At 42.4% G+C, this 16,538-nt stretch overlaps 1 protein-coding gene across 1 annotated transcript in view; it reads left to right on the top strand.

Annotated features, from left to right (window-relative positions):
• The window catches only part of LOC129249781 (ADP-ribosylation factor-like protein 4C), a 95,625-nt gene extending 80,912 nt beyond the window's left edge, over nt 1-14,713 (top strand). The window contains exon 4 of the mRNA XM_054889412.1: nt 14,138-14,713. Coding sequence (XP_054745387.1) covers nt 14,138-14,152 — 15 coding nt within the window. The 3' untranslated portion in view covers nt 14,153-14,713. The remainder of the gene's footprint in view (nt 1-14,137) is intronic.
• The last annotated feature ends 1,825 nt before the right edge of the window (nt 14,714-16,538 follow it).

Here is a 16,538-nt window from a genome sequence, read left to right as displayed (position 1 = left end):
AATTTCTTTATAAGGTTGGTCACTCGCAGTTCCCGCGCTGCTGTCTTAATTGCTGTTGGTTGTTGCAGCTCCTGCGCTGCTGTTTTAGTTGTTATTGGTTGTGGAGTCTGACCACTAGTTGGGCGCCAATTAATTAAAATAATGTTGAGAGGCGAACTGATCCTCTTAAAAAGAAACAAATTATTTTTACGGCCAAGTGCCGGAGTGGATATTTATTCCAGCGACTTATCAGAGGAGCGCTGTATATCAAAACTAAAAACTTAATACATCGAATATTTCACTTAACCTAAGCCAAAACTCGCATCACGCCACAATGTCATGGTCGGCAAGCCGACTCAGCAGAATCTTTGGCGATAACGGAAACTCTTGCAGCAAAACAAAAGTGTCCGGTTACCGTTGCTGACCATTGCAGCTATAGCGCGCTGATACAACTTATGTTATATCGCAATTGCGAGGGCTGTTTCTTAACTTATGAAACTTATAAATGTCTCTTACAAGTAAAATATCCTTATGTTAAGTTTTATTTGTTAACTACTCCCCCTTCAAGTATAAGGCCGTCCTCGGGCGACCCAATCCCGGCGACGACTTCTCGTAACTGCTTTGCAGACTTCTTTGCACCGATGATTCGACAAAAAGTGAGGCCAATGCAGATTAAAGCACAGCATATGGCTCCAATGATGAATGCCACACGATAAGCTTGATCAGTTCCGGCGTTTTTCTTGAATTGCTGTATCACCTCTAGATTACGTTCATTTAAACGATGAAGGTAAGGGAGGCTGAGGACATCTTGGGTGGCAGTGATGTTCAGCAAGGGAGAATTGGCAATACCCGGGACTCCACCTGCATGGAGTTCTTTGGCACATGAACTTTCCAAAGCCAGACGACAAAATGTGGCTCCAGGTGAAGCGGCGCAACTCTGCAGTGTGTGGATTTCTCCATCGCATTCGGCTATGACGTTGTCAAGCAATCGCACTATGAAGTTCTTGTGGACGACAGGATAAATCGTGATCTTTCTGCAAGCTCTTTTAATCTCGGGGAATTTAATTATAAAGTGTATGGCGTTAATGGATTGAAGAACTTTTACGGACGCAACGGACATAAGATCTCCTATGGGAGTGTTGGTGGGTTCCTCTAGCCAAATTGATTTCAAATCTGAGTGGTCCAAAATGTTTGGGCTAACAATGTTAGCCTTTGCAAGAGTAATAGCAAGCATTAAATTTTGCAACTCCATCATTAGCATTCTGTTTCTAGACAGTAGTGTTTCAAATAAATGGCTAGTGTCGACTTGTGAGTTTTTGGCTATCTTGAGAATTTTGTTGACAGTGATTGTTAACTGGTTAAGCTGGTCCTGAATTCTAGTGTTTATCTCTATTTGTCTATTATTGGCATTTATTAATTGCATTTCAGTAAACCTAGTCTGCTCTAAATCATCGGCATCGGGTGTACCCGCCACAACCTTCAGTATGGATCCTAGGAAATCTAAGCTCCTGGCGACTCTATGGTGTGTGCCTAACGCCTCCAATAGGTCTTGTAGATGTGCCGTGTCCACACTTAGAAGTTTTTTCATGTGGGATAGCGGGAACATGTCAATTAATTTGACTGTCTCTTCCACCATTCGCGCGTACTCTGAGAGGTTTGCCGAGTGCCTGATATAGGCGTATTTCTCCCATACCAAGATTTCGCCGTCGACGATGGGAATATACCTGACACGCGAGTAGTCGATGACATGTGCCGAAGCCAGGGATAAGGAAAGGAGTAATATGGATCCAAACCTGTGAAATGAGGTTGTTTTAGCAATTTTTTTGTTTTTATTTTTAAGGCCCACCACCAAGAAAGTTTTATAAGAACTATGCCAAGTGGCTAAAAGTAAGTTGAACAACTATATCTAACTTATACGAGTTTGCCTAGTGGCTTAAAAAAAAAGGTGTAAAAAAAAACAAGGGAGTCACCTTAGGTTGTCCTTGTGGACCACCCTCCCTCTAATGAGGACCTCGGTCCCCAGGTCTGCTTCCACGGCCTTCTCATCACATAAAGGTGTGAGTTTGTTTCCGAGTCGTCGGTTGGACTTGACCAAAACTTTGTCACCAACGTCGAAGACCCTATTCTGCCGATTTGCGTTCTCCCTAGCTCTGAGCATCGTCTGAGCGTTTCTGATCTTTTCTTGTATTTTTTCTTGTGGCTCATCTGGGTGCGCCTGAACCACATCAACTGGTCTCTGGTCGATGACCGAATGGATCGACTTATTGTACTCAGTTGTAGCCAGTAAAATGACTTCTACGGTGTCATTTATGCCTTTATCGATCTTTAGGCATCTGGCTAGCTCTAACAGAGTGCTGTGAAAGCGCTCAACCTGTCCATTCGAGATGCTATGCAATGGTGGTGCATTTGAAATGCTGACCCCATAGTTGTTTGCGAGCATAGTCACTATGGTCTCTGAATTCAATGACGGTTCATTGTCACAGTAAATGGATTCGGCTTTAGGAAAAAAAATCATTAGTTGCATTAAAGCTGGCTTCAGATCCACAATGGTTCTTGAGGGGATCGGTTGGACAATAGCAAACTTAGAGAACTTGTCGATGCAAGTTAGAAAGTATTTCCTGTCAGTGGAGAAAATGTCTATGTGTAACATCTCACCTACATGTGAGGGGATCGGTGTCTCCCCAAGCTCTTGTTTTTTGGGGTGTCTATCATATTTAGCCCTAGCACATGTTTTGCAATTTTGTACTATTTCATTGGCCATTCTTGCCATCTTTGGAAAGTAGTACTCCGAGAGTACCTGCTTAATATTTTCCTGTGCAGACCTATGGGCCCTATTATGCTCGGCTGTGAGGATTTCCCTTCCATCTCCCACCGCAAATACGTCCACTACGCGATTTTTGCAATGCCAGAACTTTGTGGCCGGGTATCTACGAACCAATGAATCTTGTATCATTGCAAGCGTGTGTAAATCACAGTGGAGAGCATTTACGCATTTGGGTGAAACTACATCTTCGAGCTCGTCTAGCAGCGATTCGATGCAAGTATAGCTGATCAAGTAGCGTTTCTTATTTCCAAAAAGAATAAAACTTCGTTTTAAGGGTAAACGCGCCTCTTCTAGCACTATTTGGTTTTGAAAACAATTCAAGGGTTTGTCTGTTGTCTCAATGGTGTTGGTGAGAGATACCTCACTGTGGATCGTTGCTGCGCAGGACTCAATTTCTTGTTCATTCACAGCGTTGAGCTGCTGTCTTGACAAGGCACCCGCAACCAGATTGTCCTTGCCGGGTTTATAGAAGATACGTGCATTAGACTCGTCAATGCGCGCTTTCCACCTTTTGATCTTCGCATTTGGATTGGATTCCGAAACTGCGAAGGTCAAGGGTTGACGGTCATTGAAGATATTAATGTCTTTCACCCCATACAAATAGTGCCTTAACTTGGCAAGTGACCATACGATGGCCAATAACTCTCTCTCATTTGTTGCATAGTTTACCTCGCTGTTCTTCAATGTTCTTGAAATCATTGTTATAGGACGACCCTCTTGAGACAAGACTGCACCTATGCCGTGAGCCGAAGCATCGGTCGTTAGATCGAATGGCTTCTTAAAATCGGGGTACCTGAGCATTACATTCTCAGATGACAAAATGTCGCGCAACTTCTGAAACGCCCTTTGCTGCAGTTCAGAGAATTGAACCTTTATATTTCTGGACCTATGCTTACTGACTGTTCCATTTTCACCCTTCAAAATATTGGAGATGGGTCTTGCTATTGTGGCGAAGTCCCTAATGAAACATCTGTAATAACTTGCGAGGCCTAGAAATGATCTGACCTCGAACAGTGTTTTAGGTTCTGGATACTCCTGTATTGCCTTAACCTTTTCAGGATCCGTCGTGGCGCCAGTGCTGGTGACTATGAAACCAAGAAAGTTCACGCTTTTCTTAAAAAATCGTGACTTTTCGACGGAGACCCTCATGTTTGCTTCGTGTAAGCTTTTTAGGACCCAATCCACGTGTTTAATGTGGGAGTCCTCATCTTCTGAAAAGATGATTACGTCATCGACATAAACATAGCAAAATTTGCCAATCTGCTCTCGCAGTATGTCGTCGATGGTTCTTTGGAAGATGCTTGCTGCATTCTTCAATCCAAAGGGGAGCCTTTTGAACTCGTATTTCCCCCCGTTTACAGAGAAAGAGGTTTTTTCACGGTCGCGTTCAGCGAGTATGATCTGGTGATAACCAGACTTGAGGTCTAATGTTGAGAAGAATTTGGCTCTCCCCAAATTCCCCAATATCATTGATATATTTGGCATAGGGTATTTGTCAGGCACGGTTCTTTCGAAAGTCCATTACCAACCTCATTTTCCTATTGCCCGCTTCATCAGTGCCCTTCTTGTCTACTACCCATATTGGGTTATTGTAGGGAGAGACTGACTTTTGAATTATATCATTTTTTAGCAGATCTTTGATTTCTTTATTAACGAAATCAGCTGCTCCCATTGGATATGGGTAAAGCTTGGCATAGATCGGTTGCTCATCTGTGGTCCTAATGGTAGCCACGACTGATGTGTTATACGGCAACGCCTCGTCTGGGTCTGCAAAGGCCTTTTGTCTGGTCTTTAGCATTTTCAAAAAGGAACTTCTAGCTAATGGGGATGCCTCTGCACAGTCTACATTTGTGAAATTTACATTTTTGCACGTGTGGAAGGTGATTTGTTCGACCTCCGTGCCCCATTTAAGCTGTCCTGAAGCTAGACAAAGCGAAGCAGCTGCCTGCTTTAGCAGGTCAAGGCCTACAATCCCATCAAAAGTTGACAAGTCCGGCAGAATACAAAAGGTTGCCTTTAACCCAAACATTGTAACAAAGCATTTGTGTGTAATTTGTGTCTCGCCGTGAATGGAATGAATTTTGAAGGGGGACTCTACAGAGTGGACGCCTTTTAACCCTTCATGTGGCCGAATGAAATTCTTGGCCGCGCCCGTGTCTATGAGGAATCGCATGTGAGTCCCTGCTATTCTTCGTCTGATGACGGGTAGCAGGGATTTACTCCTAAAAAATTGAGGGCATCAGAGTCATAACTAGCATCGCCATTGATTTGTGTCGCTGCGCTAGAGGCGGCATCAGCGTACGCCTCTGCTCCCTGTCCCGCGTCTTGCGTGACGTGATTCAATCTTTGCTGATTTCTCTGACCGCCTGTGCGGTCGGATGCGGGGTGCTTCCTATTCGCGTAAGCAGAGGCCTGAGTGGGCTGCAAAACCCTTAAGAAGGAAGGATCAACCTCCATGGGCACCGGTGCGCCATTATTATTGTGCTGCCTACTGCTTCGTTGGTCAGTCTGCATTGGGGCCTTGCTTTGCTTGCTAAAGTGTGGATTCTTTGTACCGCTAGCTTGTGTTTCGGCTTGTTGCGAATGCCTCTCCTGTTGGTGACCCTGCGCTTTTGCATGCGGCTTGCGCTCTTTGTCCTCTAGACTTCTTGCGAAATTAGCCGCGAATGTGTACCTTTTATGATTTGACTCAACTTCTTGCGCGAGAGCTAGCGCGGAAGGCAAGTCTCTGGGCTTTGCTGCAAAGAGCACATCTGTAAGACTGCGCTTGAGACCCGATATGAATACACGCAACGCATCGTCGCGGAATTTTTCACATAGGCCCTTTGCTAAAGCCGGCTCATATGACATGTTAACTTTGTTAGTGAGAAGAGTGAGTTTCTTCTCTACCTCATCGTAATATTGAAGCAGGGACAGGCCACCTTGCCTCAAGGTACCTAATTCCTGTTCAATGACATGAATTGGTCTCTTGTCACTGTATGTAAAATCTAGGCGATTTATTATCGCATCAAAATTCAATACAGTACCAAATGAGGCCAGCACCGCGTCTGCGGGGCCCCTGATCTTACTTCTTATAATGATAACAGCCTGGAAATGACGAGAACTGCCATTATGTGGTCTGAAGATCTCGTAAGCGGCTAATGCTGCCTGTCTCCAAGATACATAAGCTTCCTGTGCTCCTGCAAACTCAGGTAAACATTTGACGGCATCTAGCGGCTCGTCACAGCGAATGTCGTTTCTAATTCCTATAGCAGCATATGCTACTACTTGTGGGGCGGCAACGTTTGCTGCTGCTATTTATTGAGCCAACTCATTAATTCTTTGAGTCAATGCTCGCTCCCTCTGCTCGTTTGTAGCGGCCTGTTCAGCTAAAGCATTGCTGACAGCCGACCTTATTATTTCCCTAAGCTGATCTGGGTCCATCTTACCTAATGGTGGGGGAACTGCAGGGAGAAGTCTTGTAGCCGGGACTCTGATGCGAATGTCACAGTCGGAATCTGAGTCGCTAGACTGCTTGCGAGGTTTTCTATATTGGCTGAACTGTGACATGCGCAGGCCAGTGGCCGCGAAAAGTAAAACGGGCCGTCAAAAGATGGATCGAATTACGTCGTAGCTCTGAACCACGAGAACTGTATGTATTGTTATAGCACAATTTTAGACACATAGAAAGTAACACAAAGTAATTTAATTAACGATCTGGATGATAAATTGTTTCAACTAAAATTCTCAAAGCAGTCACTCTCACGTGTTTCAGAAACCTGGTTCTGATTATTGTTATTAATTATGATCTGTTGCAATATAAAATACTCACAAGTATTAACTAATTTTTATAAAAATTAAACTTTTGTATTTGAAGAAAAATTTTGGCTAGAGTATCCACTTACATGATTCAACTAACACGAAAAAAATTTCTTTATAAGGTTGGTCACTCGCAGTTCCCGCGCTGCTGTCTTAATTGCTGTTGGTTGTTGCAGCTCCTGCGCTGCTGTTTTAGTTGTTATTGGTTGTGGAGTCTGACCACTAGTTGGGCGCCAATTAATTAAAATAATGTTGAGAGGCGAACTGATCCTCTTAAAAAGAAACAAATTATTTTTACGGCCAAGTGCCGGAGTGGATATTTATTCCAGCGACTTATCAGAGGAGCGCTGTATATCAAAACTAAAAACTTAATACATCGAATATTTCACTTAACCTAAGCCAAAACTCGCATCACGCCACAATGTCATGGTCGGCAAGCCGACTCAGCAGAATCTTTGGCGATAACGGAAACTCTTGCAGCAAAACAAAAGTGTCCGGTTACCGTTGCTGACCATTGCAGCTATAGCGCGCTGATACAACTTATGTTATATCGCAATTGCGAGGGCTGTTTCTTAACTTATGAAACTTATAAATGTCTCTTACAAGTAAAATATCCTTATGTTAAGTTTTATTTGTTAACTACTCCCCCTTCAAGTATAAGGCCGTCCTCGGGCGACCCAATCCCGGCGACGACTTCTCGTAACTGCTTTGCAGACTTCTTTGCACCGATGATTCGACAAAAAGTGAGGCCAATGCAGATTAAAGCACAGCATATGGCTCCAATGATGAATGCCACACGATAAGCTTGATCAGTTCCGGCGTTTTTCTTGAATTGCTGTATCACCTCTAGATTACGTTCATTTAAACGATGAAGGTAAGGGAGGCTGAGGACATCTTGGGTGGCAGTGATGTTCAGCAAGGGAGAATTGGCAATACCCGGGACTCCACCTGCATGGAGTTCTTTGGCACATGAACTTTCCAAAGCCAGACGACAAAATGTGGCTCCAGGTGAAGCGGCGCAACTCTGCAGTGTGTGGATTTCTCCATCGCATTCGGCTATGACGTTGTCAAGCAATCGCACTATGAAGTTCTTGTGGACGACAGGATAAATCGTGATCTTTCTGCAAGCTCTTTTAATCTCGGGGAATTTAATTATAAAGTGTATGGCGTTAATGGATTGAAGAACTTTTACGGACGCAACGGACATAAGATCTCCTATGGGAGTGTTGGTGGGTTCCTCTAGCCAAATTGATTTCAAATCTGAGTGGTCCAAAATGTTTGGGCTAACAATGTTAGCCTTTGCAAGAGTAATAGCAAGCATTAAATTTTGCAACTCCATCATTAGCATTCTGTTTCTAGACAGTAGTGTTTCAAATAAATGGCTAGTGTCGACTTGTGAGTTTTTGGCTATCTTGAGAATTTTGTTGACAGTGATTGTTAACTGGTTAAGCTGGTCCTGAATTCTAGTGTTTATCTCTATTTGTCTATTATTGGCATTTATTAATTGCATTTCAGTAAACCTAGTCTGCTCTAAATCATCGGCATCGGGTGTACCCGCCACAACCTTCAGTATGGATCCTAGGAAATCTAAGCTCCTGGCGACTCTATGGTGTGTGCCTAACGCCTCCAATAGGTCTTGTAGATGTGCCGTGTCCACACTTAGAAGTTTTTTCATGTGGGATAGCGGGAACATGTCAATTAATTTGACTGTCTCTTCCACCATTCGCGCGTACTCTGAGAGGTTTGCCGAGTGCCTGATATAGGCGTATTTCTCCCATACCAAGATTTCGCCGTCGACGATGGGAATATACCTGACACGCGAGTAGTCGATGACATGTGCCGAAGCCAGGGATAAGGAAAGGAGTAATATGGATCCAAACCTGTGAAATGAGGTTGTTTTAGCAATTTTTTTGTTTTTATTTTTAAGGCCCACCACCAAGAAAGTTTTATAAGAACTATGCCAAGTGGCTAAAAGTAAGTTGAACAACTATATCTAACTTATACGAGTTTGCCTAGTGGCTTAAAAAAAAAAGGTGTAAAAAAAAACAAGGGAGTCACCTTAGGTTGTCCTTGTGGACCACCCTCCCTCTAATGAGGACCTCGGTCCCCAGGTCTGCTTCCACGGCCTTCTCATCACATAAAGGTGTGAGTTTGTTTCCGAGTCGTCGGTTGGACTTGACCAAAACTTTGTCACCAACGTCGAAGACCCTATTCTGCCGATTTGCGTTCTCCCTAGCTCTGAGCATCGTCTGAGCGTTTCTGATCTTTTCTTGTATTTTTTCTTGTGGCTCATCTGGGTGCGCCTGAACCACATCAACTGGTCTCTGGTCGATGACCGAATGGATCGACTTATTGTACTCAGTTGTAGCCAGTAAAATGACTTCTACGGTGTCATTTATGCCTTTATCGATCTTTAGGCATCTGGCTAGCTCTAACAGAGTGCTGTGAAAGCGCTCAACCTGTCCATTCGAGATGCTATGCAATGGTGGTGCATTTGAAATGCTGACCCCATAGTTGTTTGCGAGCATAGTCACTATGGTCTCTGAATTCAATGACGGTTCATTGTCACAGTAAATGGATTCGGCTTTAGGAAAAAAATTCATTAGTTGCATTAAAGCTGGCTTCAGATCCACAATGGTTCTTGAGGGGATCGGTTGGACAATAGCAAACTTAGAGAACTTGTCGATGCAAGTTAGAAAGTATTTCCTGTCAGTGGAGAAAATGTCTATGTGTAACATCTCACCTACATGTGAGGGGATCGGTGTCTCCCCAAGCTCTTGTTTTTTGGGGTGTCTATCATATTTAGCCCTAGCACATGTTTTGCAATTTTGTACTATTTCATTGGCCATTCTTGCCATCTTTGGAAAGTAGTACTCCGAGAGTACCTGCTTAATATTTTCCTGTGCAGACCTATGGGCCCTATTATGCTCGGCTGTGAGGATTTCCCTTCCATCTCCCACCGCAAATACGTCCACTACGCGATTTTTGCAATGCCAGAACTTTGTGGCCGGGTATCTACGAACCAATGAATCTTGTATCATTGCAAGCGTGTGTAAATCACAGTGGAGAGCATTTACGCATTTGGGTGAAACTACATCTTCGAGCTCGTCTAGCAGCGATTCGATGCAAGTATAGCTGATCAAGTAGCGTTTCTTATTTCCAAAAAGAATAAAACTTCGTTTTAAGGGTAAACGCGCCTCTTCTAGCATTATTTGGTTTTGAAAACAATTCAAGGGTTTGTCTGTTGTCTCAATGGTGTTGGTGAGAGATACCTCACTGTGGATCGTTGCTGCGCAGGACTCAATTTCTTGTTCATTCACAGCGTTGAGCTGCTGTCTTGACAAGGCATCCGCAACCAGATTGTCCTTGCCGGGTTTATAGAAGATACGTGCATTAGACTCGTCAATGCGCGCTTTCCACCTTTTGATCTTCGCATTTGGATTGGATTCCGAAACTGCGAAGGTCAAGGGTTGACGGTCATTGAAGATATTAATGTCTTTCACCCCATACAAATAGTGCCTTAACTTGGCAAGTGACCATACGATGGCCAATAACTCTCTCTCATTTGTTGCATAGTTTACCTCGCTGTTCTTCAATGTTCTTGAAATCATTGTTATAGGACGACCCTCTTGAGACAAGACTGCACCTATGCCGTGAGCCGAAGCATCGGTCGTTAGATCGAATGGCTTCTTAAAATCGGGGTACCTGAGCATTACATTCTCAGATGACAAAATGTCGCGCAACTTCTGAAACGCCCTTTGCTGCACTTCAGAGAATTGAACCTTTATATTTCTGGACCTATGCTTACTGACTGTTCCATTTTCACCCTTCAAAATATTGGAGATGGGTCTTGCTATTGTGGCGAAGTCCCTAATGAAACATCTGTAATAACTTGCGAGGCCTAGAAATGATCTGACCTCGAACAGTGTTTTAGGTTCTGGATACTCCTGTATTGCCTTAACCTTTTCAGGATCCGTCGTGGCGCCAGTGCTGGTGACTATGAAACCAAGAAAGTTCACGCTTTTCTTAAAAAATCGTGACTTTTCGACGGAGACCCTCATGTTTGCTTCGTGTAAGCTTTTTAGGACCCAATCCACGTGTTTAATGTGGGAGTCCTCATCTTCTGAAAAGATGATTACGTCATCGACATAAACATAGCAAAATTTGCCAATCTGCTCTCGCAGTATGTCGTCGATGGTTCTTTGGAAGATGCTTGCTGCATTCTTCAATCCAAAGGGGAGCCTTTTGAACTCGTATTTCCCCCCGTTTACAGAGAAAGAGGTTTTTTCACGGTCGCGTTCAGCGAGTATGATCTGGTGATAACCAGACTTGAGGTCTAATGTTGAGAAGAATTTGGCTCTCCCCAAATTCCCCAATATCATTGATATATTTGGCATAGGGTATTTGTCAGGCACGGTTCTTTCGAAAGTCCATTACCAACCTCATTTTCCTATTGCCCGCTTCATCAGTGCCCTTCTTGTCTACTACCCATATTGGGTTATTGTAGGGAGAGACTGACTTTTGAATTATATCATTTTTTAGCAGATCTTTGATTTCTTTATTAACGAAATCAGCTGCTCCCATTGGATATGGGTAAAGCTTGGCATAGATCGGTTGCTCATCTGTGGTCCTAATGGTAGCCACGACTGATGTGTTATACGGCAACGCCTCGTCTGGGTCTGCAAAGGCCTTTTGTCTGGTCTTTAGCATTTTCAAAAAGGAACTTCTAGCTAATGGGGATGCCTCTGCACAGTCTACATTTGTGAAATTTACATTTTTGCACGTGTGGAAGGTGATTTGTTCGACCTCCGTGCCCCATTTAAGCTGTCCTGAAGCTAGACAAAGCGAAGCAGCTGCCTGCTTTAGCAGGTCAAGGCCTACAATCCCATCAAAAGTTGACAAGTCCGGCAGAATAAAAAAGGTTGCCTTTAACCCAAACATTGTAACAAAGCATTTGTGTGTAATTTGTGTCTCGCCGTGAATGGAATGAATTTTGAAGGGGGACTCTACAGAGTGGACGCCTTTTAACCCTTCATGTGGCCGAATGAAATTCTTGGCCGCGCCCGTGTCTATGAGGAATCGCATGTGAGTCCCTGCTATTCTTCGTCTGATGACGGGTAGCAGGGATTTACTCCTAAAAAATTGAGGGCATCAGAGTCATAACTAGCATCGCCATTGATTTGTGCCGCTGCGCTAGAGGCGGCATCAGCGTACGCCTCTGCTCCCTGTCCCGCGTCTTGCGTGACGTGATTCAATCTTTGCTGATTTCTCTGACCGCCTGTGCGGTCGGATGCGGGGTGCTTCCTATTCGCGTAAGCAGAGGCCTGAGTGGGCTGCAAAACCCTTAAGAAGGAAGGATCAACCTCCATGGGCACCGGTGCGCCATTATTATTGTGCTGCCTACTGCTTCGTTGGTCAGTCTGCATTGGGGCCTTGCTTTGCTTGCTAAAGTGTGGATTCTTTGTACCGCTAGCTTGTGTTTCGGCTTGTTGCGAATGCCTCTCCTGTTGGTGACCCTGCGCTTTTGCATGCGGCTTGCGCTCTTTGTCCTCTAGACTTCTTGCGAAATTAGCCGCGAATGTGTACCTTTTATGATTTGACTCAACTTCTTGCGCGAGAGCTAGCGCGGAAGGCAAGTCTCTGGGCTTTGCTGCAAAGAGCACATCTGTAAGACTGCGCTTGAGACCCGATATGAATACACGCAACGCCTCGTCGCGGAATTTTTCACATAGGCCCTTTGCTAAAGCCGGCTCATATGACATGTTAACTTTGTTAGTGAGAAGAGTGAGTTTCTTCTCTACCTCATCGTAATATTGAAGCAGGGACAGGCCACCTTGCCTCAAGGTACCTAATTCCTGTTCAATGACATGAATTGGTCTCTTGTCACTGTATGTGAAATCTAGGCGATTTATTATCGCATCAAAATTCAATACAGTACCAAATGAGGCCAGCACCGCGTCTGCGGGGCCCCTGATCTTACTTCTTATAATGATAACAGCCTGGAAATGACGAGAACTGCCATTATGTGGTCTGAAGATCTCGTAAGCGGCTAATGCTGCCTGTCTCCAAGATACATAAGCTTCCTGTGCTCCTGCAAACTCAGGTAAACATTTGACGGCATCTAGCGGCTCGTCACAGCGAATGTCGTTTCTAATTCCTATAGCAGCATATGCTACTACTTGTGGGGCGGCAACGTTTGCTGCTGCTATTTATTGAGCCAACTCATTAATTCTTTGAGTCAATGCTCGCTCCCTCTGCTCGTTTGTAGCGGCCTGTTCAGCTAAAGCATTGCTGACAGCCGACCTTATTATTTCCCTAAGCTGATCTGGGTCCATCTTACCTAATGGTGGGGGAACTGCAGGGAGAAGTCTTGTAGCCGGGACTCTGATGCGAATGTCACAGTCGGAATCTGAGTCGCTAGACTGCTTGCGAGGTTTTCTATATTGGCTGAACTGTGACATGCGCAGGCCAGTGGCCGCGAAAAGTAAAACGGGCCGTCAAAAGATGGATCGAATTACGTCGTAGCTCTGAACCACGAGAACTGTATGTATTGTTATAGCACAATTTTAGACACATAGAAAGTAACACAAAGTAATTTAATTAACGATCTGGATGATAAATTGTTTCAACTAAAATTCTCAAAGCAGTCACTCTCACGTGTTTCAGAAACCTGGTTCTGATTATTGTTATTAATTATGATCTGTTGCAATATAAAATACTCACAAGTATTAACTAATTTTTATAAAAATTAAACTTTTGTATTTGAAGAAAAATTTTGGCTAGAGTATCCACTTACATGATTCAACTAACACGAAAAAAATTTCTTTATAAGGTTGGTCACTCGCAGTTCCCGCGCTGCTGTCTTAATTGCTGTTGGTTGTTGCAGCTCCTGCGCTGCTTTTTTAGTTGTTATTGGTTGTGGAGTCTGACCACTAGTTGGGCGCCAATTAATTAAAATAATGTTGAGAGGCGAACTGAGCCTCTTAAAAAAAAACAAATTATTTTTACGGCCAAGTGCCGGAGTGGATATTTATTCCAGCGACTTATCAGAGGAGCGCTGTATATCAAAACTAAAAACTTAATACATCGAATATTTCACTTAACCTAAGCCAAAACTCGCATCACGCCACAATGTCATGGTCGGCAAGCCGACTCAGCAGAATCTTTGGCGATAACGGAAACTCTTGCAGCAAAACAAAAGTGTCCGGTTACCGTTGCTGACCATTGCAGCTATAGCGCGCTGATACAACTTATGTTATATCGCAATTGCGAGGGCTGTTTCTTAACTTATGAAACTTATAAATGTCTCTTACAAGTAAAATATCCTTATGTTAAGTTTTATTTGTTAACTTATACATAAAAACGGGCATTTACTCAAAGGTGAAACCATGAGGCATCGAATACATATAAAATGCAGTGAAAAATTTGCCCCGAAATGTGTTTTACCTTCTTGTAAATCATTGCGTATGTTTTATCATACGTAAACGCTACCCCAGTTTGGCTTTACGGGCATTCATATACAATACCGTTTTATAGACAAGTAACAACTGAGGAGATAATTGGATGGCTCGAAGATCTGAATGAGGACGATAATGCATGTCGACATCAGAAATGCCAATTCAATCGATGTGACTTTACTTCCACCTGAAGAACAAGAGTTATCCGATTGCGATGATGCAGATGAGGACGATGAAGGTTTGGGCGACTTGGGCCGTGGGGTTCTAAAAAGGACATGCGAGATAAAAAATGGCCAATTCAGAAGTGGGTAATGTACAGTATTTAATGATGTGAGCAATTCAAAAACCTCGCGGTCAGTGACTTCCACTCAAAGGAAAAAGAAAAAACCCACAATTCGTCGAAAGTGGTCCAAAATAGAACTAAAAACAAGATAAGGCACAAACACAGCAGTACGCGTTCACACTCCGGATATTATGGCAGATATCTTGAATAACGATTTAAGTCCACTACAAATTCTTGAACTAATTTTTGATGATGATTTATGAAATATATACAAGCACAGACTATAAAATACGCTGTAAACAAAGGAGATGAAGCGTTCACCCTAAATCTTGAGGAATTGTACACTTATCTAGGCATCCTTATATTAAGTGGGTACAACAAAGTGACTATTCTCAACCATAATTTCACTTGATTACCTGATAAATTTATTAGTTGCATTTTTAGGTACCAGCTTCTCGGATGTACTGGGAGACAGAAAGTGATGTGTACAACCATTTAGTGGCAGGTTCAATGATGCAATGATAATTATAACGTCACTATTGCAACAAACTGTAAAAACGATAACATAACGACCATAACAGAACTATGCAAAAGATATGGTCAGCAACAAAAACGTAGACAAGACGTAAAGCAACCAGTAATCATCAAGGAGTATAATTGCGGAATGGTGGAGTCGATCTCTTCGATCAGCAAACGGCAGCTTACCGAACTCAGATTAGATCAAGGAAATGGTATTGGCCCATTTTCACATTTTGTCTAAATGGAGCTATTGTAAACTTGTAGATGTTATTTCGAAAAGCTTATCCAAAGGAACTCTTCTCGATGTCTTACAAGAAGCATTCTTTCAAAACCAAAAGAACTTCATCCAGTTTCAGGACGAAAGAGGAAACGAGAAGACGAAACTAGATACGATGGAGTCGAGCACTACGTAAATTATTCAAGAACTCAGCGCCAATGCAAATTTTGTGACAAGTGTACAAAATTTATATGCGTGAAATAAAATTTCGGATTGCACCCAGATAACTGTTTTTACAAATATCATGTAACTGACTCATCAAATAACTAAGAAATTTTAAAATGTGTGGATGTATAATATGTCAATTTATAAATAAAATGTTGATTTGAATTCAAAACCTATGTATATATTGTAATTTTATTTTCATAGAAGTAGCTATCCGAATACGCTTATGTATGATATATCATACGCTTTGCCACGCTTACATGTTTTGAGATAATTTTTTGAAAAATGGAAATGAGCCGTTTAACATCAACACAAATATTTGGTGAAAATTTCAGTCACCTTTTAATGTAACAATTTTTAATTTCAATATAATAAAATTAATAAAAAAATTCGGTGTTTTATATCTCTGTTGTAATGCGGAGTGAAATACCTTTCTTTTGATACCCACATCGGCATATCTCATGCAATTTTTTTTAATTTCGAACAGGTGGCAACCCTGTGAAACATTGTCAGTGGCAACACCTAGGTGAAAAGTCTAGAAATGTGATACACTATCTGTGTGCCCAATTTCATTCAAATCCGTTAAGCTAATCCTGAGATCGTGTGGCTATACAGATATGCATACAAGAATTGGTCGTTTAAAGTTATAAAATACACCAAAAAAACAATTGTGACGTGTACATGAAAATCGCCGATACACGTGTATTTTTATTTTTTATCCCCTTTCCGAAAAAGTATATTTGGTTCATAGGACAGAATGTGTGTAACGCGGTGTAATGATTGGTCACAATACAAGAATACATAAAATAAAGCTTCAGCCATTTTAAAAAAAGCAAAGCAGTTATACTTTAAATATTGTATCTCTAAGTACCATCTAAAGATTTATGGCGCATTTTAAAAAACTTGAAGGTACATGGAAAATTTAAGTCTGAATGTAAAATTGACCCTTACATGCTTAATGCCAACTCTAGCCAAAATTTTATTAGCAATTTTGGTTTAAAATATGAGTTGCAATTTCATGTGGTATCTGAATCAGAAGTTTGATATCTGTAATGGGTATCAAGTTCAATGACATTGGAGAGGATGGGATATCCTTGAAATATATGAAACTTGGGCTGGCATTTATTCGGGGCTTTAACACGTTTTAACACATATTACTGTTTCACAACTTCGTGTTTTCCATCTGAGCAATGATACTTGCCCTAGTGGTTAGAGACCTGTAAGCATTTTATCAGC

Source organism: Anastrepha obliqua, chromosome 6, assembly GCF_027943255.1.
Source record: "Anastrepha obliqua isolate idAnaObli1 chromosome 6, idAnaObli1_1.0, whole genome shotgun sequence".
Taxonomy (NCBI): Eukaryota; Metazoa; Arthropoda; class Insecta; order Diptera; family Tephritidae; genus Anastrepha; species Anastrepha obliqua.
The sequence above is the reverse complement of the archived record's forward strand: the minus strand, read 5'-3'. Positions and strand labels throughout refer to the sequence as shown.